Source organism: Rhinolophus sinicus, linkage group LG03, assembly GCF_036562045.2.
Source record: "Rhinolophus sinicus isolate RSC01 linkage group LG03, ASM3656204v1, whole genome shotgun sequence".
Lineage (NCBI taxonomy): Eukaryota > Metazoa > Chordata > Mammalia > Chiroptera > Rhinolophidae > Rhinolophus > Rhinolophus sinicus.
This window is the reverse complement of record NC_133753.1, coordinates 21,274,979-21,295,677: the sequence shown is the minus strand read 5'-3', so window position 1 is coordinate 21,295,677 and position 20,699 is coordinate 21,274,979. Positions and strand designations below refer to the sequence as shown.

Here is a 20,699-nt window from a genome sequence, read left to right as displayed (position 1 = left end):
ATATGTAAGCATTTCTTTTGGTATATACCTAGGAGGGAAATTGTGGAGGCGTGGGGCAAAAATGTTCAGCTTTAGTAGCTACTGCCATGAAATTTCCCAAAAAGTGGTACTTCTATACCTTTTAAAATTTAATAAACCTCAAAACTACTCTATGAGATAGGTATTATCATTCTCATGTTTTTGGATGAACAAAGGCTCACAGCTCTAGGAGTGAGTCTGGGTTTAAATGCAGCCCTGTCTGACGCCATAGCCCATACTTTTCCTCACTACCTTGAACTGTTTTCATATCTTGGAGAGAATTCATGCCTTCACCTGCCTCACTGCCTTGCAGTAGAGCCATGGTGTTGCATTAAGTGTGTGTGATGCTACACCATCAGGAGAGCCACAGTGTAGTGGATGGAGTGAATCTCTGAGGCTATTGTGCAAGAACGAGCCTGCCTTCCCCTCCAAAGCACCTAGGAATAGGGTGTGCCCACACCTTCTGCCTTTGTCAAGGACATAGGCAAGTGGGGGTGTAGAGCATTGGTGATGGGGGCGAGATGTCTGACATGTGTCTCAGGCCATAGGAAGTCCTGCTAGGTATGGATGGTCATGTGAGATGAAAGCTTCTGTCGATGTGTCAATGACAGTGTTTTTGAAGGTCTAGTATTATGAGTGCATCATCAGGACTCTTGGTCATAACTCAACTTAATGTTGCTTAAGCAAAACCAATTTTTTTTTTTTGGTTTGTGTAATGAAAGTCTGAGGAAAGCTCAATGGATGGAGCTTCAGGCATGGCTGCATCTAGGTGCTATAAAAAATCTCTAGAAATCTGCCTCTATCTTTCTCTTGGCTCTGTTTTCGTCTTCATTCTTAGTCAAGACCACCTTGAATAGTAATAATGGCATCTATTGTGAACTCTGGACTTTATTTTAGTGGTTTGACAACACAGTAAGAAGAGAGGGCCCTTCTCCCAATAATTCCAGCAAAAGTCCTGAGGTTAACCCTCATTTGACTCAGTTTGGGTGACAGGCCCATCCCTAAATTAATCATACTGGCAAGAGATTGGAGTGTGCTAATTGGCTAAACTGGGTTGTAGAATCTGGAGTTGGGATGAACCCCATTTGAATGACCTGGGCTGAGATTGGTGGTGAAAATCATTTTACTTTCAAAATGGAATGAGGGGGTACGGTGAAAGAGGGACAGGTGAAATGAACAGAGAGAGCCATTATATAGATTTTCTGGTCCTGGTGAGGGACATAAGTGGGCAGCTACTAAGAAGTTCTAGAAGAAAAACTGGCAAGCCCAGTCTGGGGACTGGGGCACACCAGCAAGGGCGAGGCATGAGGGGCATCATCATGAGGCCATCAACACCTATTCTGGTTCTAGACACAGGCCTGTCTCCCGAGTCTGTCTCAAGGGAGCAAAGAGCTGGAGAGTGGGGGCCATGCCTGTGGTAAATAGCTCGCATGTCATAGTTGTGTGAGCCCCCTCCCCCCCCCAGCCTCCAAAGCAGCCAGTACTGAGACATTTGCAAAGATGTTAACCCCACAAAAAAAAGCGTGCTGTTCAATAATTATGTAAATTAGCTGGCAATTAGGTAATGTCACTCACTTTCCTTCTTCCGCTAGATTTCCATATAACCCATAACTGTTTTTGAGTTTCTGCACCAGCCGAGACCCTCCATGCAGGCTCTGGGGCAAACCATTTGCACCCGAGGCTGCGTGGGCCATCCTGTGGCTCAAGAGAGGGTGGCAATTGGCTGACCGGGTGGGGAAGGCTCCCTGGCTCCCACTTTCCCATTTCTTGAGCCTTGCCATAGCCCACTGGAGGGCTCCAGAAGGCTAAAGGATAAATGTCTGGACAGTTGGCTCAAGGCCTGTGATATTTAATGCGAGGTGATCTTTAGCTTTTGGTCGTTTTGGCATTTCCCCCAGAGGCCACAGGAATGTCCACAATCCAAGAAATAAATGAAACGGCTGTAGGAGAGAATGTGAGCAGACCCTAGGATATCAAGTCTGGATAAACCCAATTCTGGTGTTACCAGTTCTGAAATCAGATTCTACCTGGCACCTGTGGGGAAAAAAAAGCTTGGTTTTCTTCAGTCCGCCTTTTTGATCCCCCACAATGCAGGCAGGGGAATGCTGGTGTCTCCAACGATGTACTGGGTGTCTCCAATGATGGGAGGGAAGGACTGTGAATCTGATGGGAGAGGCTCAGCAGGCAGAACAGAGTGGCCACCCCAGAGCAGGCTGGGTGAATTCCCATGATCCTCCTCACAGGACATTGTTCCTGGGAAGCTTCGTTCTTAATTCATAGATTTCCCTAGGTCTCTAGCCTTATGCTGCTTTGCCCTTTGGGGTCATCTGAATTGGCATCCAGAGAAGTGTGGGGGCTCAGGATTGTTATTGTGTAAATCAGGGTAAGGCCACTGCATGGAACACAAACCAAATGATCTACAGGGCTGATCTACAGCTTCTGTTTTCACTCTCCATTCTTTCTACACATTTCCTGAGCTTTCGCTCCATGCCAAGGCCCTGTGCTAGGCACCGTGGTGAAGCAGGCCCTTCCCCAGAAAGCTCCCCATTGAGCTTCCAAAGCCTCCTGGGCTCTTCATCGCTGGGCTTTGTGTCTCTAAATACTCTTGTCCCCACTACTTTTTGATGTCCCCAGGGGCGAAATGCCTTCTGCTGCTGCTGCTTTGAGACAGCAGTGACTGGAAGGAATCAGAGCTCAATGAACAGTTAGATTGACTTGAGCAAGTCTTTTAATTTATACAGACAAATAAGTGACCTTCAGAGGCCCAGAGATGAGTTGATAGTATAGAGCAGTCTGGAAGTTTCTGGGACTGTCCATTCAGAGGGTCTCCCATGCCCCTGCTCAGCCCTGATACTGGAGGCTCCATCTGAATGTGGGACTGAGGGTCGCATTGGCTTTAGCCATCGGAGCCTGGGCTTTGCCTGTCAGCTAGTGCACTCTTTGTGTAAACTGGCAGGACAAGGGCAGGAGAGGGAGGTGGCACAGCCAGCACAGCGTCCCTGTGAAAACACTTTCCCAAGCCTCCTGGGCTCACACACCTCTTGGCTCCATTATGTATCATGTAATTTTGACATTCTCAGCTCATCAGTAATTCCAGGCTTGGGATACCCCTTGTGAGAGGCGTGTTCTTTCAGCTTACACCTGCCTTGCTCCCCCCCTTGCCTAAATCCAATGCATGACTGCGAAGGGGAGATAGGGGAACAGCTGTCCTCTGAGCACATTTTTCAAAATTGGACCTTTTCAACAATTTGATTTAAGGAAATATGTAGATGTGGCAGTTGTTGAGGCCGGAAGGAGCCCTCTTTTTAGGACAAGGGCTTCCTCTCTCCCTCAGGACGTTGCCTTTTGCCTTGGTTGGCATACTTCATCTCACACCATGAGCACATTCTTAGAGATTGGGTCACGTCTCATCACCTAGCCTCCTGACACCCACTCTGGCTTCATGTCTTTCACTTACTCCACTCCAGCAGCACCAGCCTCCAACATACCAGCCTGTTCCAGTCTGAAGGCCTTTGCATGGACTATTACTTCTGGAATATTCTTCCCAGATATTTACATGGCTGATTCCCTCACCCTTTCAAGACTTTCCTTTAATCACACCTTCCCAAAGTCTCTGATTTGTGGTGTTTATCTATTTCCATGGTGTGAATACTCCTAGCATACTGTGTTTCCCTGAAAACAAGACCTAACTGGAAAATAAGCCCAAGCATGATTTTTCAGGGTGACATCCCCTGAACATAAGCCCTAAAGTGTCTTTTGGAGCTAACCTTACTATAAGACTCGGTCTTATTTTTGGGGAAAAATGGTAGTTGATTTCATATTGCCAAAGTGACACCAACCAGTTCAAAAAATTTCTGAAATTTTAACAGTTGGTTCTTGTGAGCCGGTGTGAGCTGGCATCTCCATGTCACCGTGTCCATGTTTCAGTTAAGCATCTGTTGTGCACTGGAAGTGCCCATGCCACACTTTGGGAAACACTATATGGATAAGACCGTTTACAGAACAAGGCTTTCCTTGTGATGGATTCTCAGCCTCTTGATGATTGGGTTTATTTGTTTAGTGGAAATAGGTGTTTGTTCCTGGTTAAGGAACGGCAGTTTCCTCTTCAAAGTAGGGGTAATAACTAGCTTTGCTATTGTAATCATCATACAAATAGTGAATGGTAACGGTCTGACAGAGACCATGGTAAATTATCAAATATGCCTATTAGTAACAGCAACATGCACAGCTCTTGAAAATTATACTTATTGCTCTCATGTGAACAAAGGAGTCTCCACAAAGCTACTGTATTTCCCCCTAAATAAGACCTAATTGGAAAATAAGCCCTAGCATGATTTTTCAGGATGCTCGTAATACAAGTTCTACCCCCAAAATAAAACCCAGGTAAGATCGTCAGCCAGATGGACGCATTTAGTACGTCTGTTGCAATACACGATAGACATATTGAATTATAAAATAATAATATTAATATATAATTAAATGTAAATAAATAATATTATTGACATTAATACTTAAAATAAATCATAATGTTAATTATAATTAAGTATTTGTAAATACCCAAGCAGATGCCTTTGGATGAGAGGCAAATGCCTATGTAAACAGATGAACTCAAGACTTATTGCCGAATGACAAATCGGAGTACAGACACAACGCATGAATAACGTGTGCACTTGATAACGAACGGACATGGTTGTGTCTAACATGAATCTTCATAATTCAATACGTCGTGTGTTGTAACGGATGTACTTAATCCACTCGTGTGAAATAAAGAAACGTTTTCTGAATTTTGGTGCCTGCAATTTTTTATCACTTGTGTGAACCATCATTCTTTTTTTTTTTTTTCTCCAAGTCAAGTTGTTGTCCTTTCAGTCTTAGTTGTGGAGGGCGCAGCTCAGCTCCAGGTCCGTTTCTAGTTGCAAGGGGCACAGCCCACCATCCCTTGCGGGAGTCGAACCGGCAACCTTGTAGTTGAGAGGATGCGCTCCAACCAACTGAGCCATCCAGGAGCTCAGCGGCAGCTCAGCTCAAGGTGCCGTGTTCAATCTCATGAACCATCATTTTTAATTGTCATCTTTTTTGTTTCCACTCTTGGCTCGTAAGTCTTCATTTAACACGTGATTTAATGGTAGATTTAAAGGGAATAATATTTTGACCTCCAGACAAGATGAGTGCAAAAAGAAAGAGCTATTCTGTCAAGTACAAGAAAGGAATAGTGGAAGACTCCGGGGCAAGAATCCTATGGCTTTCTGCAAAGAAGTTGGATCTCCGAATGGTCCGAATATGGAGAGCAGAGTATGATAACTAGGGATTCCAGGCGGGAATTCCCGCCCGTTCTCAAGAATTTTTTCGCTTTCCCATTCCTGAATCCCGAGAAAAGTTGGTCGGAAAAATCGGCTCCTTGAACCCAGGTGGTTGGTAGTATTGGCCCTCACTTTGTGAAAACATTCATCGTGGAGAACAGAAAACAGTTTATATCTCGGGATTCGGGAATGGGAAAGTGAAAACAATTCCTGAGAACAGGCAGGAATTCCCATCTGAAATCCAAATGATAACCTCAGTCAACAGGTGGATGAGGGAAATGCTAAGAAGCACAAGTGTGGATCAGGTCAGCAACCATTATTTCCTGAGCTGGAAGACATCATCTGTGAATGGATTGCTGACAGGAGAGCAAAGGCTTTGGTTGTGTGCAGGGCTGATATTCAAGCATTTGCCCTTGCAATGGCTCCACAGTTAGAAATATCCCCAGAAGAATTCAAAGCCTCACAACACTGACTGCATGGCTTCCTTCAGCCATATGAACTGTCTCTAAGAAAATGGACAACACTGTTCAAGCTGCAAGATACTGAAGTTATTAGACGTGCTGTTGCATTCAAGTCCATTGTTGATGGCATTGGCTTTTCTAAATACCAACTCTCCAACATGATTGCTATGGATGAAACTGCAGTGTTTATGGGCGAGGGATCTCAAATGACAGTTGATCAGAGGGGTGCCTTGTCAATCTGCATTCCCTCCACTGGTTATGAAAGTGTTACCTGTATTTTGGCAATTCGTCTGGATGGAAAGAAAGCCCCACCGCTAATCATCACTAAAGGCAAGAAAGATAAGGTTGAATGTGCTTCAGGCATTTATGTTCTTGAAACCGAAAAAGCCCGGTGCACACAAGCAGTTATAAGGAAGTGGGTTGATTTAATGCTGCCACTTATTTTGCGAGGTGGCCAAAGAGGTCTGCTAGTCTGGGATTCAGCCAGCACTCACCACGCTAAAGACATGAACTTCCTTGCAGACAGAAGAATAGATCAAACAATGATTCCCGCAGGACTGACTGCCTATCTCCAGACTCTTGATATTGCAATAAACAAGCCATTCAAGGACGATTTGCACATGGAAATCAATGACTACATTGAAAATGGAATAGAGAGAAATCAGTGTGGAAACTTTGTGAAGCCTAGCCTACAAGAGGTCATGGCTTGGGTGAAGAATTCATGGGATAAAATCACTGCCAGCTGTGTTGCCAATGCACTACAAGCAGGCTACACGGACAAGAAGTGCTCATTTAAGGACAGCTCTATTGCTGGACATGAGAGATTGGGGCCATGGTTCTACAGGAAATGGAGTCGCAAGAAATTCAAGCTGGAATTTGGGGTTTGGAGAGTTATGACGATGTTCCAGAAGAAGATGACATGACTGTATTTGAATAAATGTACATTTTTGTACACGAATAAATGAATAAATGTAGATTGTTGTACATGAAAAAATAAGACATTCCCTGAAAATAAGCCCTAATGCGTCTTTTGGAGCAAAAATTAATATAAAACCTGGTCTTATTTTCAGGGAAATATGGTCGATGGGCCAGAGTCTGCCTTCAGAAACCAGATCACCCACTTGACAGGGTGCTGGTGCATTTCCAACCAGTAAAAAATACTTGAAATATATTCTAGGTTTGTGACATTCCTTTACCACTCATTTGTTGTCCATTCTGCAGTTTTCATAATTTTTAAAAACGTATTTGTGTTTCAATGTACTGTCCCCGCTCCACAGACATACACAAACTCATATGTATCATACATACATCAACGACCCCTTTTCTCATACCATCCTATCTGGAAATAAGAAAGGAAGGAAGGAACCTAGTGTTTATTGATCACCTACTATGTATATAGCCTCATGCTACCATGTTTCCTTGAAAATAAGACCTAGCCAGACAATCAGCTCTAAGGCGTCTTTTGGAGCAAAAATTAATATAAGACCCAGTATCATATCATATCATATCATATCATATCATATCATATCATATCATATCATATCATATCATATTATATTACATTATATTATACCCGGTCTTATATTACAGTAAAATAAGACCAGGTCTTATATTAATTTTTGCTCCAAAAGACACAATAGAGCTGATTGTCCGGCTAGGTCTTGTTTTCGGGGAAACAAGGTAGGATCTTCCCATAAATGATCTCATTTAATCCTCTCTCCAACCTTGGAAAGAGGCTATTATTTTCTCTACTTTACAAATGAGGACATAGAAGCTGAAACAGATTAAGAAATTTGCTTAAAGTTTCACATACAAGAATTAGGATTCAAACTCAGCCTTTTTTTTTTTAAAAGCCTTAAAGCGCATATTTTTTTCAGTAAGACCTTCTCCCCAGACATTTGGTAAGCGATGAGGATTATTTTGCTCATTACGCACCTTCTAATTTATTTTCACTGATTTTTATAAATATATCTTTCAAAAATTAAAGACCATCTGCACCCAAGCATTGCATTGTCAAATTGAAAAACAAATATAAAAAAAAAAAACACCAAGAAAAACCACAGTCATTTTCATGTTTTTTAGCAGGTAAATAAGTTAATATTATGTGTGTGTATATTTGAGTGTATAAAATGTTAGCACTTGCAAGTATCTTAAAAATAAATGTTTGCTATGTGACCCTGCAATATGAATATTGTAAAAATGTGTTGATATGGCTTTGGGGGTTTTCGGATATTTTTGCATATGGAAAAACTGAGTGCAATATCAGGAGCTGAGCATGGGGTCCTGAAATGGCTCTGGAGGAACCCTGGTCCCCCGTCTTGTTTGAAGCACCAAGCTCTGTGGAAATTCTCTAGAATAACCTGGCTCACAATCGGCACTCCATCAAAGTTTTTGAAATGGAATGCAATATTTTCTTGCCACGTGCCCTAACCTTCCTCTCCTTCTGTCCTTTCTCCCTGTCGCCCTTCTTCCCACAGGTCTTTCCCTGGAGTCCTGGGAAGCAGGTTATGGGCAGGACTGCCTGTGGCCCACACCATGAAGCCTGAGTCTGCTTCCGCTCTGCCTGGGGCCCTGCTCTGCCTGAGCACGCAGCTTCCGGCTGCCCCTGCCCCCGCAGTCCCCTGCTGCTAGGAACTGGAACTTCAGGACTGGTCCTTGGCCTGTTTCTACCTGTCACCTGGCTCAGCTCACTGCTCACTCCTCCTCCATCGCGGCACCCCTTACTCCAGCTCTCTCCCGGCTTCCCTGGCTGGGGTGTTTTGGGGTTCGTAGCGAGGAGTGCATTGCTGAAGGCTTCCACCCTCTGTGTACATTTTCGTCCTTGAATCAAGGCCTCTGGATCCACATGGATAGCTGAGATCTTTTCTTGGAGAAAGACACTTTGCCCCTCACTCCAGGCCCTCACTTTCCCCACCTGACTTTCCACCTCTTCTGCTGCCCTGTCTTTTCCCTCTTCCTCTTTAGTGAATTTCTTCCTCGTGTGCCCATCTGGGGTTGCTTTGTTCACTCTTCTCCTTCCTCCCCTCTTGATATTTGTGCGTGTGCCTTCTTCCTCTTGTGTGCTCTCTGTCCCCCAACCCGTCTCCTCTTCCTTGCTCCCTTCTCTGTGAACGGGGGTCATCCCCCCAAGGGCTGTTCCCTGGCTGCTCCCCCTGGCTCTGTCCCCGTCGCCACGATGAGCTTCCCCGTGCACTCCGTGTTCTTCACGCTGAAGGTGAGTGTCCTGCTGGGGTCCCTGCTGGGGCTCTGCCTGGGCCTCGAGTTCATGGGCCTCCCCAACCAGTGGGCCCGCTACCTCCGCTGGGATGCTAGCACGCGCAGTGACCTGAGCTTCCAGTTTAAGACCAACGTCTCCACGGGGCTGCTCCTCTACCTGGACGACGGTGGCGTCTGCGACTTCCTGTGCCTCTCCCTGGTGGATGGCCGCATGCAGCTCCGCCTCAGCATGGACTGCGCTGAGGCCACCATGCTGTCCAACAAACAGGTGGATGACAGCAGCTGGCACTTCCTCATGGTGAGCCGTGACCAGCTACGTACGGTGCTGGTGTTGGATGGTGAGGGACAGGCTGGGGAGCTGCAGCCCCAGCGGCCCTACATGGATGTGGTCAGTGACTTGTTCCTGGGCGGAGTCCCTGCAGACATCCGGCCTTCTGCCCTGACCCTCGAGGGAGTCCAGGCCATGCCCGGCTTCAAGGGATTAATCCTAGATCTCAAGTATGGCAACTCAGAGCCTCGGCTTCTGGGAAGCCAGGGCGTCCAGTTGGATGCTGAGGGAGCCTGTGGTGAGCGTCCCTGCGAAAATGGTGGGATCTGCTTTCTCCTGGATGGCCACCCCACCTGTGACTGTTCGACCACTGGCTACGGTGGCAAGCTCTGCTCGGAAGGTAAGGCCTTCTTCCCTATTCATCTGTTGGTAGAGACACTCCCTGTGGGTAGGGTGAAGGCCAAGACCCCTGATAGAAACCAGCTCTAACACTGAAGCGAATCTTTAGCTGCATGTTAGATAATTGGGTTCTTTTCCCAAGGAGGTGATACACGTCTTTTGCTTGCTCTCCATGGAAAATACATCAGATCTCAGTAGAAAAAGAATCTTGGCTACTCAGCCAAGGGCTCCTTACACAAACGTTTGGCTGTACTCAAAGGACTGGATGAGTAGATTGCAGAATCTGTGCCCAGCTCAGCTGGTTCCACCACAGCACAGATGAGCAGGGTCAACACAGGGCAAGAAATCAGATAGAAATGGTCCAAGTGGTTATCTCTGTCCCTACCCATCCCTTGAGAATCGGACCCTTGGGGATGCGTGGGCAACTCCCATTACTTCCTCCTTATAATCCCCAGTATAAAGAACAAATGCCTGTGCAAAGAAGGACTAGGGTGGGTGAAGTGCTGGTCCATGCTCAGCCCTGCTGTAAAACCAGCCCATCCGCTGTTTAGCGCAGTCTGTCCTGTTACGGGCAGCCTGGAGCTCACTGGGCAGTGAGGAGATAGCCTGAGCTTCCTCTAGAGAGCAGTTCCCTTAAGGGTCACTGAGCGTTTGTCGTTACCTTGAAATGAGTTGAAACTTGATTGTTTATGTTTAATCCATTCTTGGTTATGAACACACAGCATAATCTTTTGGGAGGTATCTGGAGGGTGGATGAGGCATCTGGGGGATGGGCTTTCTCATCCCCTCATTGTAGCACTAGGATTTTTCATATGAATTTCCTCTTTTCTGTTCAGTCCTCTCCATGTATGAGAATGGTGCAGGAAGGCACAGAGGCTGACAGGAGCCTCTGAGAAAGCTGGCAATATTCAGCATAGCCTTGGAGAAACTCCCAAGTTCAACTACAACTTCCCAGGGAGGTGGAGGAAGGGACTCGTGCCCAAGGGCTTAGGCTGCCCTCACATTATTCACCAAATTCTGACTGTTTGGGATTAGAGCTAAGAGAAGTGGCCCAGACTTTACTTAAAATCCAGATTCCTGGACTCTGGACTCATTAAAGGCCTGGATTTCAGTAGGAAGAACCATTGAAGTGACCGAGTGTGTGAGAACTGGCCATATGGGTATACGGGATAAGGAAGAGGCAAGGAAGTTACGTTTCCCATTCTTTCTTTTTGAGTTAAGCCCTGGATTCTTCTAGAGATAGCTCTGTTGCCATCTCATGCTGGTCTCTTCAGGGAGGCGGTGGGATAGTGTAGAGCAGAGCAGTGATTTTCAACCTTGGCTGCACATTAGAATCCTGGTGGAGTTTAAAAATGCTCAGGCCACACCACAGACCAATTCATTCCGAAGCGTGTGGGGGGTGGGGTAGGGGTGAGGGTGGGAGGGATCCAAGCATCTGTATATTTTTGAGCCTCCCTGGGTGATGCTTTGTGCAGCTGAGATTGAGAACGAACAGGTGGTGAGAGGTCGGGTAGGTGGGGCCAGGTAACTGTCTTAGCACTGATTCCAGGATCTCTTCGTTCAAGTGAGGTCCCACCGCCTTGATATTTGTAATGAAAAATAGTGTATGCGGGTATTCCTCAAAGTGTTCCAGAACAGCCTCACCACAAAGCAAGTTGCAGTTGGTAAGAACTTTAACTCCTAGTAACTATTAAAATTTTGTTTTTCTTTTAAAAATCAAAACCAAGCTTATTTCCCAGGTGATACATGCTGGAGACTAGGACAGTTTTGGGGTCTTGTTGGAGGCCTCTGTGTAGGTCATATATGGGCTATTGCAGGAGCGCTCCCTGGGTCTCTGCAGCTTCTTTCCTCTCCTGGGCTGGTCATTGTTTCTACCTTCCTGTGGATGGGCTACAGGACAGGCAGATGCAAGAGGTGTGTCATCCTTTTCTGGCTTCTGTTTTCCCCCTGCCCCCACACTGAACCCATTGGAAAAAGGGGTGGGGAAGAGGGGTGGAGGCAAACCAACCCACGGGGCCACTTTGGGAATGGTTACTTCTCACAAGCAGGTGCCTCCTGGAGCTGACTGCTGCTTCAAAGCTTGGCTTTGGAGAAAGTGCTGCCTGAAGACGCTGACGTGATGACTTGTTTTTCATTCGCGCAAAGGATCTGTTCAGTTCTCAGAACTTGTATTGAAAGCTGGCATTCTTCCTTTCTAGGGACCAGGGTGTTTGCAAGTGTGTTGTTAACTTGCTGATTATCCCTGATTGCATTTTTTGTGTTTAAAAAGAACTCATTTCCTCTGGGCAGGTCTGGATCAGCATTTTTTCTGCAGGAAGACTCTCTATACTGTATATGTATACAATTTGTCTTCCCTCTCTTTTTTGTTTGTTTTGTTTTATGTGTATGTGCATGAGTGTGTGTGTGTGTGTGTGTGTGTGTGTCTGTGTGTGCGTGTGAGGTCTCCAGTGGAATTTTTTGGAAGAGATTGAAGACAATTTTTTAATAGTTGTATACAATATGTGTATTTTAATAACAGTTCTTTCTACAGGGTGCAGATTGTCTCGTGGCGCTGGACTGATACTCTCCTCTGTAGAAGGCAAACATGCAGCATAGTTCATTTATTATCCTGATATTAGTAAATTAATAAATAAATAGAGTAAATCTGTAGGAAGAGGAACACTGGTTGGCTTGGAACAGAGCAGTGTAAAGGTGGAGGTGAGGGCGACTGGTGAGGGAATCTCAGGCTTTACTGTTGATAACTTTGAAGCCTGTTCGTCCCGGTAATTATCATCATGCCTAATCAATCACCAAAGTGCATCGCAGGCTTTTAGAAAGTATCTGTTCTCTCCACACATAGTTAATTTTTAAAGCGGGAAAAACTCACCTGTAACATATTAAGGGGGGAAAAAAATTACAGCAGCTGCTAAGTGTCAAGCAGACCTGCATAGAACAAGACATATAACCTAAACAAATGCCTACCCGTATTCCTAAAGATAATTTGGTGAAGCAGGTGGTGAGGATGCACCCATTCCCACCCCCTCCCCCCTTTAAATTGCACACATCACAGAACTGAAACCAGGGGACTTATACCCAGCAGTCGGTCCTGGGTACCAGGCATCTGATTGTCCCAATTTACAGAATGGGCTCTGCCATTTGATCCTGTGAGGGCTTGCAGTCGGCATGGAAGATCCGTTTTGTACTTCACGCTTTAGCAGTTCAAGAGCAGGAAAAGCTGAGAGGGCTCCTGCCGCTTCAGATGGATATGGTCAGGGCCTGTTGGAGGCGCTCTCTGTGGTCCATTAGTTCCTAGCACGCTGGCAGTGTTGATGTTTTCTTGGCCTGTGTGACATTCTCGCCTCAGTGGCTCCAAAATGTCTCCATGCTGCACCCCAGGAAGAATGCATACAGGGCCCATCTATTTTATGTGCTTTGGGCTATTTTGATCCCCTGTTGGTTGTCTTCTCTGGGTGAGATGCAGAAGTCACCAGAGATACGAAGTTGCTGTATCGGGTGGGCCTGGTGGTAAGAGTTACTGGACATAGTATGTTCTCTTTCGTGTGGTGAAAGGCTGTTAGCACTGGCTGCCGACTGAACTCCACACGGCCTATATGGGAAGACTTCATTCCAAGACTCCCAACACAATTAATGGCCACACTGAACATTTTGGAGGGAGAAGAGTTCCCAGATTTTTACTTCTAGGTGATATGTTTATAAATAAAATGTTTTGATGTTTAACTTTAGACTTGTTCATGTTGATATTTCATCTTGCCTTTTCAGTAATGGTCTTGGAGGATAGAAGCAGTGCAGATAATTCAAAATGATTCTGAAGTTATGTATATCTGGTTTGGAATTGAGTGACTGCACCATATTTACCTGGTTTTTGTTTAGCCCTGTCTGTCCGTTATGGGCAGCCTTGAAGCTCACTGGGCAGTGAGGAGGTCTCCTGAGCTCCCTCTAGAGAGTGGTTCCCTCATGGGTCATTGAGAGTTTGTCATTACCTTGAAATGCATTGAAACTTAATTGTTTATCTTTAATCCATTCTTGGTTATGAATGTGCACGTATTGAATTTCTCAATAATCTTACGGTCATGAAGAATTGACTTGCATCCAAGGTGTATAAATTTCAGTGCCAATCTCCCTGAAGAGTTCACTGAGCATGACGTCAGCCTGTTGCAGGCGAGGTGAGGTCAGGGAAAGACAGAGAAGGCTTCACAGATTGAGCTCTACTCACAAATCTCATTACATAGGCCAACTATCTTTTCCTGCTGATGTGGGCGGGTGCACAGACTAGACGCTTCTTGTCTTGAATCTCAGCTATAAAGTTTTCAGGTGTTGCGATCCTATAGTGAAGTATCGTGCTGGGTGTTGGTGACAGGGGCCAGAGCATTATTGCAAGCAGGCTCTCTTGTGGTGCCCACTAGTCTCCCTTCCCCCATCTCCTACTGTCTGAAACTGACAGCCTACTCAGGGTGGTTTGATTGATGGCTCAGCACCACTGCGTGGCCTTCATATGCCTTCCTGAAGGTGAATTTCAAGGGGAAAAAAATTGAGAATTTTATTTTTATGGAGAATATTGTGAGTTTCCCCCTACTCCCCAAAGCCAGAACTAGGACGGAATGGTATCCCAAGAGGAGGTGCTTACCCCTGAGCATTTACTGAGGGGTAAAGACACTGGATACTGTTCTTAGGTACCAGTGATTGCCCCAGCTGGATCCTTCTATTGTGGGCACTTGTGTAAAAACACAGCCCTTTCACCTCCCCCTCCCCAATGCACACACCCTGCCAGAATTGTAATGGGGCTTTGTTCCTAATCTGTATCAACCCTGAAAGGCCTGGGGGTGGGGGTGGGGGGCGGGGGGCCTGGAGGGAAGTTGTGAGTAATCAGAGAGTAAAGGCTAACTCATTTCAGGATCCTTCTCTCTGGTTTGGAAACTAGCTGAGCAGCAAGGCCTTAAAACATACACAAAGGAGGACTGCTGCTTCTGAGACATGGTACCTCACGCATTCACTATTCACCATTAGGTGGGACCAGCCCAGCCAGCAGGGGCTGTCACTAACCGGAGCCTGAATAGGGGTCTGATTGCTCCTTTTTCCTCCTCTCCTCCTGATTACCAAGTGAGATTTCCTGGGTATGCTGTATGCTAAATGGCGTGCCACTTGCTTCAATTATCCCTCTTTTAACTGCTGAGGGAAGAGCAATTTTTTTTACCCCCTCCCCCATAGCATCTCTATCTCCTTTAAAGAAACGAGACCCGTCTTCGTTGTTCCCCTTCAGTGGGGTGAGAGCAGCATTCTCCCTTCGCAGAGCCTGCACACCAGCTGCAAAGGGGGTGGGCCTGGGGTAATGCTTCCGTCCAAATTCAGCAGGGTTGAGGGTCAGCAGGCATTTTGCCAGGAGCCTTGAGTGGCTCGTGAACTTGCATTTGCATTTGGTAATGAGACACCACAGGCCCAGCACTGGGGGCTAATTATCTTCAAGTCCCCTATCTCCCTGTGCAGGCTGCCCCAGAAAGATGGTTCCAGTTCCTGGGGCAGCTGCCCATCATCTGGGCCCTCTCCCTCCTTCACAGGACAGAAGAGGTGGGGTGTGGGCTCTGCTTGGGGGATGGGACCAAAGTGCCCTCCCTGATGACTCCTATTGCCCTGTAGCCATTGGCCCTGCAGTGACTAGAGTGAGGCCCCAGAGATGGAACCAGAGTGAGAGAGGCTTCAGGGCAGGGCTCTGAAGGTCAGATACCCTTCCCTGGACAGAAATAACAATGATGTCGTTATTACCATTACTGTTTGTAAGTGCCACCGTGTGCCTGACCTCCTAGGTGCTTTGTGTGTGTTATCTAACCCTCACGGCACCCCTGTGTCATTGGTATCATTAACCAGCCCCATTTTACAGAGGAGGAAACTGAGGGGCAGAGAAATTTGGTAGTTGAACAAAATTCAGTATAGTGGTTAAGAGCATGGCTTTTGGAGTGGAAAAGATTTGTAGTGAAATCTGGGCTTGTCCACTTACGAGTCATATGTCTTTGGAGAAAGTTTTGGGGGCTTCAGTATCCTCATCAATAATAATAATAGTAACAATAATAATAGCAGCTAACAATCATGGAGGACTCATTCCGTGCCCGGACTGTCTTAACTGCGTTGCCTGTCTTAGCTCTTAGAACCCTCTCAACCACTCTTGACACACTGTTGTTATTATTATCATTTTGTAAATAAGGAAGCCGAGGGACAAGAGGTTAAATAACTTGTCCAAGGTCACACAGCTAATAAGAAGCGACGCTGTGCCTTGCATCTAGGCAGCCTGGCCTCGGAGTCCACACTCTTAACCTCTATGCTCTCCTGCCTTGCAGCAGAGCAGGGATAAGGAGAAATCATGCATTGTGGAGTTATTGACTGCGTGAAGTGAGACGAAACCTATACAATTATAAGCATAGTCTCTGCAAAAGAACAAGTCCTGACTCCTGGTGCACGTAAGACAAACTGTGTGTCCATTTGGTTTCACAGGTTTGAAGCTTCCCTTTGAGTCCTCTCCACCTCCGCCATTTTCCTTTGCCCCAGTTTGCGAGGTGGCAGAGATCAAAGGAGGGGATTTCAGGAGGGTATGGACTCCAATTTCATTGCCGTTTGCTCTTGCCTAAGAGTATGGGCTCACTGACGGTGGTTGTGCCTGTTGGACCGTATTCGGGGCTCTTTGCCTGCATTCATGTGGTGTTCTGGCTCCCACAGCAACACGATGGGGCAGGTAGGGTGAGCCTTACCATCCCATCGAATAGGGGAGAAGCTCAGACCTGAGGTGGCTTTGAACTTGCCGTAGGTAGAGGGGGTGAGGGCAGACTCCGATGCTGCTGTTGGACAGGTGTCTCTGGGACCCGAGAGCCCAGACTCCCACCATGGCATTTTATTTCTGTGCCTAGGCTCCCTTCATTAACACCAATGGCCTGTGTCTCCATGGTGAGATGGAACATTGCCTCCCTGGATCGTGTGATAAGCAAAATGTCAAATGCTTGGTGTAGGAGGTTATCAGCTAGGCCAGTCCCAAGAGCCTGGCTCTTCCCAGTCAGAGAGAAAGACAGAATATGAGAGACTGAGAGAGAATGAAATGAATGAACCCGAGTATTCAATTCTCACTCTCAAGACCCTGGTTTGAAATGAAGTGACTATGATTAGGCCCCTGGGTCCCCAGGCAGCTGGAGCACAGCTACCCCACACTGGAGCATCGCTGGACAGCATGACCCTTCAGACTTAACCTTTGGTTTCCCAGGTGCCAGGGAGTGCCCCGCACCCCACCCAGGATTGGCGGTAAAAGATGGAGCTCTTGGATTACCCTCTTCGATTCCCTCTTGCTCTCCTGCTGCCTTCTGACTCTCTTCATGAAAGCAAAATCAAATTCCCTTTCTCTGTGTTTATTCTTCTCCTTTTCCTCGTGTGTATGTGTCTGGGTGGATTATTACAGAGGCAGATTTACCATGAAACTAAAACTTTCGTGTATCCTCACTTGCATTGGCCCCTTCCAAGGCCCCACACTGAATTTTGTATTTGTAATTTTTTTCCTTAAGAATCCCCAATATCCTAAGCATCCGGCCCCAGCTCTGTGGATCTGCCTCTGTTAAGAAGTCATGTTGCTGTCTGGTGACAGCAATGTGGCTCTGGGGGTACGTGCGTTTCCCTGATGACCTATGACCCTTCATCACAGACACATTTTCCTTCACCTCATCACCAACAGGGCAGGGAGAGCCCTGGAGAGGGAAGACATAAGTCACATGCCAGTAGGAATATGATTTGGGAAGGCGTGGGGGCAGAGGAGACATCTAGGATATCCAGTGGCTACAGAGAAGAAGTGTTTGGAAATGTTTGCAGTGGATTTCGAGGAGCGAGTGAGTGTTTGAACGGAGGGAACACCCCTGTCCACCTCCAGAGATTTTCCCTGCTGCAATTGGGATGTTTGGTTTGCGGTGGCTCACTGGGAGGCTGTGTTACAGGTGACAGCCTGTGGCTGACAGCGGAGAGAGGAGCCGTGGCTCTGCAGGCCTGTCTCCGTGATCTATCTGGGAACTGACAGTGCCAATGGGTTGTCATTACTGCTGTTGTTCTCCAGAAATTGATGTCTTTGGGTGACCTATTTAAAAGAAGTAAGGGGCTCCCTTTAAATGTGTCATTGTCTGTCTCTGTTCTCAAACCTCCGCTGATGTCCGCAATGTTCCTAAATAATGTATTTTCCAAAGCTAAAAAAAAACAAACACGTTTTTAAACCCAGGTGCCAAACAGTACCAGCAGCTTTTAGAAACAAATTCATCTCATAGTCATCCAACCAAACCATCCAGCTCCGCTCTGATAAAACTGACTTTGCATGTGGTCCTAGAACGGTGAATGTTTTCCGCTCTTTCCGGGGAAACTGCTCTGTAAGGGTATGCAAGGGCCCAAAAAGAGATGAAAGAAACAAAGGCAGGCACCTGAGCTGTAGGCAACGCGAAGCTCCTGATTTTAGCTGTGAAATGCATTTAGGATCCTTTTGGTTTTACTGAGGCTCTTATTTAAAAATGGTATCATTGCAGGTAAGAACATGACTCTGGGAGCCATGCATCCGACCCTCTTCTGACATTTCTGCCTCTTGCCTGCCGGTTTGGTTCTCCCAAAGTGGTCCTGTTTGCCGGTGTGAAGTCCTTAGAGGGCAGAATCTCAATAGGCCAGTGGTTGTTGGCAGTGTTAGGGCTGGCTTCTCCACTCTCGCAGGCGGTCCATTCCAGGCAATTCCATCACCTCTCCTCCAGGTATGCTCGGCAATGTGCTGCCCACAGCCCCTGGAGAACAGAGAAAGTGCAGTGGGAGGGAGTGTGGCTTACTTATTGAACACGTTGCTTTCAAATAAAAACAAGTGCCCACTTGCTAGGAGAGATGAACAAGGCTGAAGTCACTTATCTGTGATCCAAACAGTGGAAAAGGGCTGGCAGGCTGGGAAGTCCCTGGACACAGTCCTTTCCTCCTTCTCATTCTCTCAGGTTTCTTTCCTCCCCAGACGGGTCCTCTCTTGCATGGTTAGCCGTGGGCGTATGAGGGAATCGGGGAAGAGTGGGCTTGAAGTGTGTGAAGCCTCTTTCCCATGGGATTCCTGAACGACGAATCACCCCACATGGTATTTGCTTGATCTGGGTCAGGAAGGACAAGGCTAGAGTTCAGGCTGAGGTGACATTCTGTGAGCCCTTGCATAGTTTTTAGGAGACACACTAAAATTTGGGGGGACTCCAGTATACAGGAGCAATCTTCTGTAAGTGATCCCGTGACCCATGTAGAAGACAATGTGACACTTATATTGCCTCCTAGTCATGACTTTGCCCTGTGTAGTGTCCTAGAAACCAAGGCACATTGTGAAGAATCATGGGATACTAAGTTTGGAGGGGATTTTAAAGGTCACTGGGGCTAGCTACTGATATCCCTTCCTCTTCTTCACTGTATATTTGTTCCTCTTTCTACCCAGACACCCCCCCTAGTCTACTGCAGTGATGAGGGCTCAGTGCTTTTCAAGGCACCCTAATATATTTCTGATCACAGCTATGGGGGAGCTCTTCCTACATCAGGCCAAAGTCAGCTTGCCAGTCACTTCCTCTCACGGGTCCTCATTCTACTGACAGCAACCTGACCTTTGTGATGGGCCTTGTGGGTGAGGGGGAGGGGCGGGTCATAACATCTCTGGATGATGTTTAGCAGGAAATAACCTCTGTGCCAAGATACAATTCATGAAAGATCCTCTAATATGGCACTAGCAGTACACACACCACTGAGTTCTTTAGAATTAACTACTTGTGATTAATCTTAAACAATGTGGGAGGGATTGATGTGGGAAGAGAGTCTGATGGAAGCAGGTGATTCACGCTCTAGTCATCCTGTTCCTGGGGAGTTTGCACCCTGAAAGATTCATGGGTAGCCCGTCCCTGGCTCTGTTATTTGTGCCTCATTTCACCCCCCCGAAGATGTCCATCTTCCTCCATACACAGCTAGCTTTCAGCATCTCTGAATTTCCAAGGAGCCTCCTAGAAATCGCTACTGGCTCAGCAATAAGTGGAGAAGTTCTAGAATGCTATGGAATAGAGGAAAATGGAATCGGATTGGACTTGCTTGACAAGCCCATCCTGGCAGCTAGGGTCAGACACCCCAACAGATAGCAAGATTTTGATACAAAGCCCAATAGGATGCTTAAAATGAAAGGTAAGAAGAGCAAGAGATGAAGCAATACTGAGTGGCTGCTCGTGGAAACCAGCCTGGGAAGCATATGCCCCATCTGAGGATGCTTCCTCCTCTGCCAGGTTGCCCTGGGGAACCCATGTATTTGGCACTCCTGGGGAGAAGTCTCCTAGGGAGAGGGATTAGGCAGGGCTCCGTGATGTTGCTCTCACGTTGTCATAGACTAGAAACCTGCCAAACAAATTCCCTCCTGCACCCCAAAGGGGATAAAGCTAGTCTTGGCTCTCAGCCACCTCCCCATTGACAGTCATTTTACTGACACTGCAGCAAAGAACGGGGAGCCCGTCTTATAATTTTGTGGTTTAAAATAGTTTACTTTTAAGAGCAAAGCCCACACTCATCATTTTGAGTGCAAGCATTGAAATGTACCCAGAGTCACGGACTTCTACTCTGCAGTCCCATTGTCCAGCCAGGCTCCATGGACTGACCCTATGGTTATGCTGGGAAAGGGTCCTGGCTATCTCATAGTCACGTGGTAATGACCATGTGGGAAGAAGATGGTTAGGTTTTAGTTGCTGTGGAAACTTTGGTGTTTGCTTATCCTGAGGTTGAGTTTTCAGCCTTCTGTTAATGCAGATTGGGGCTATTTCACCCTCAAGGAGGACATTTTACCAGTGGCTACGTCTCAATGGTCTCTTGGCACCCTTTGGCTTTCACATCCTTAATGCAAGTTGTAATAGCTCAGCTGGGTTTTCCGATTCTCATTTCAGGAATGTATGTGAAGTGGTTCTCTCTTTGAGAACTATAAGATGTGAAACCAAGGTGGAACTCTGTTTCCCTTTGTTAATGACTGCACATACAGGTGTGGGTGCTAAATGCCATGTT

At 46.6% G+C, this 20,699-nt stretch overlaps 1 protein-coding gene across 38 annotated transcripts in view; it reads left to right on the top strand.

Moving 5' to 3' along the window:
- NRXN3 (neurexin 3) overlaps positions 1-20,699 on the top strand; it is a 1,514,302-nt gene that overhangs the window by 60,756 nt on the left and 1,432,847 nt on the right. For all 38 annotated transcript variants that reach the window (XR_012494580.1, XR_012494579.1, XR_012494578.1 and 35 more), the window contains one exon: positions 8,257-9,663. Coding sequence is in view for 35 of the 38 variants with exons in the window: in XM_074327136.1 (XP_074183237.1) it covers positions 8,955-9,663 (709 nt within the window). In the remaining 3 variants the exon portion in view is untranslated. The remainder of the gene's footprint in view (positions 1-8,256; positions 9,664-20,699) is intronic.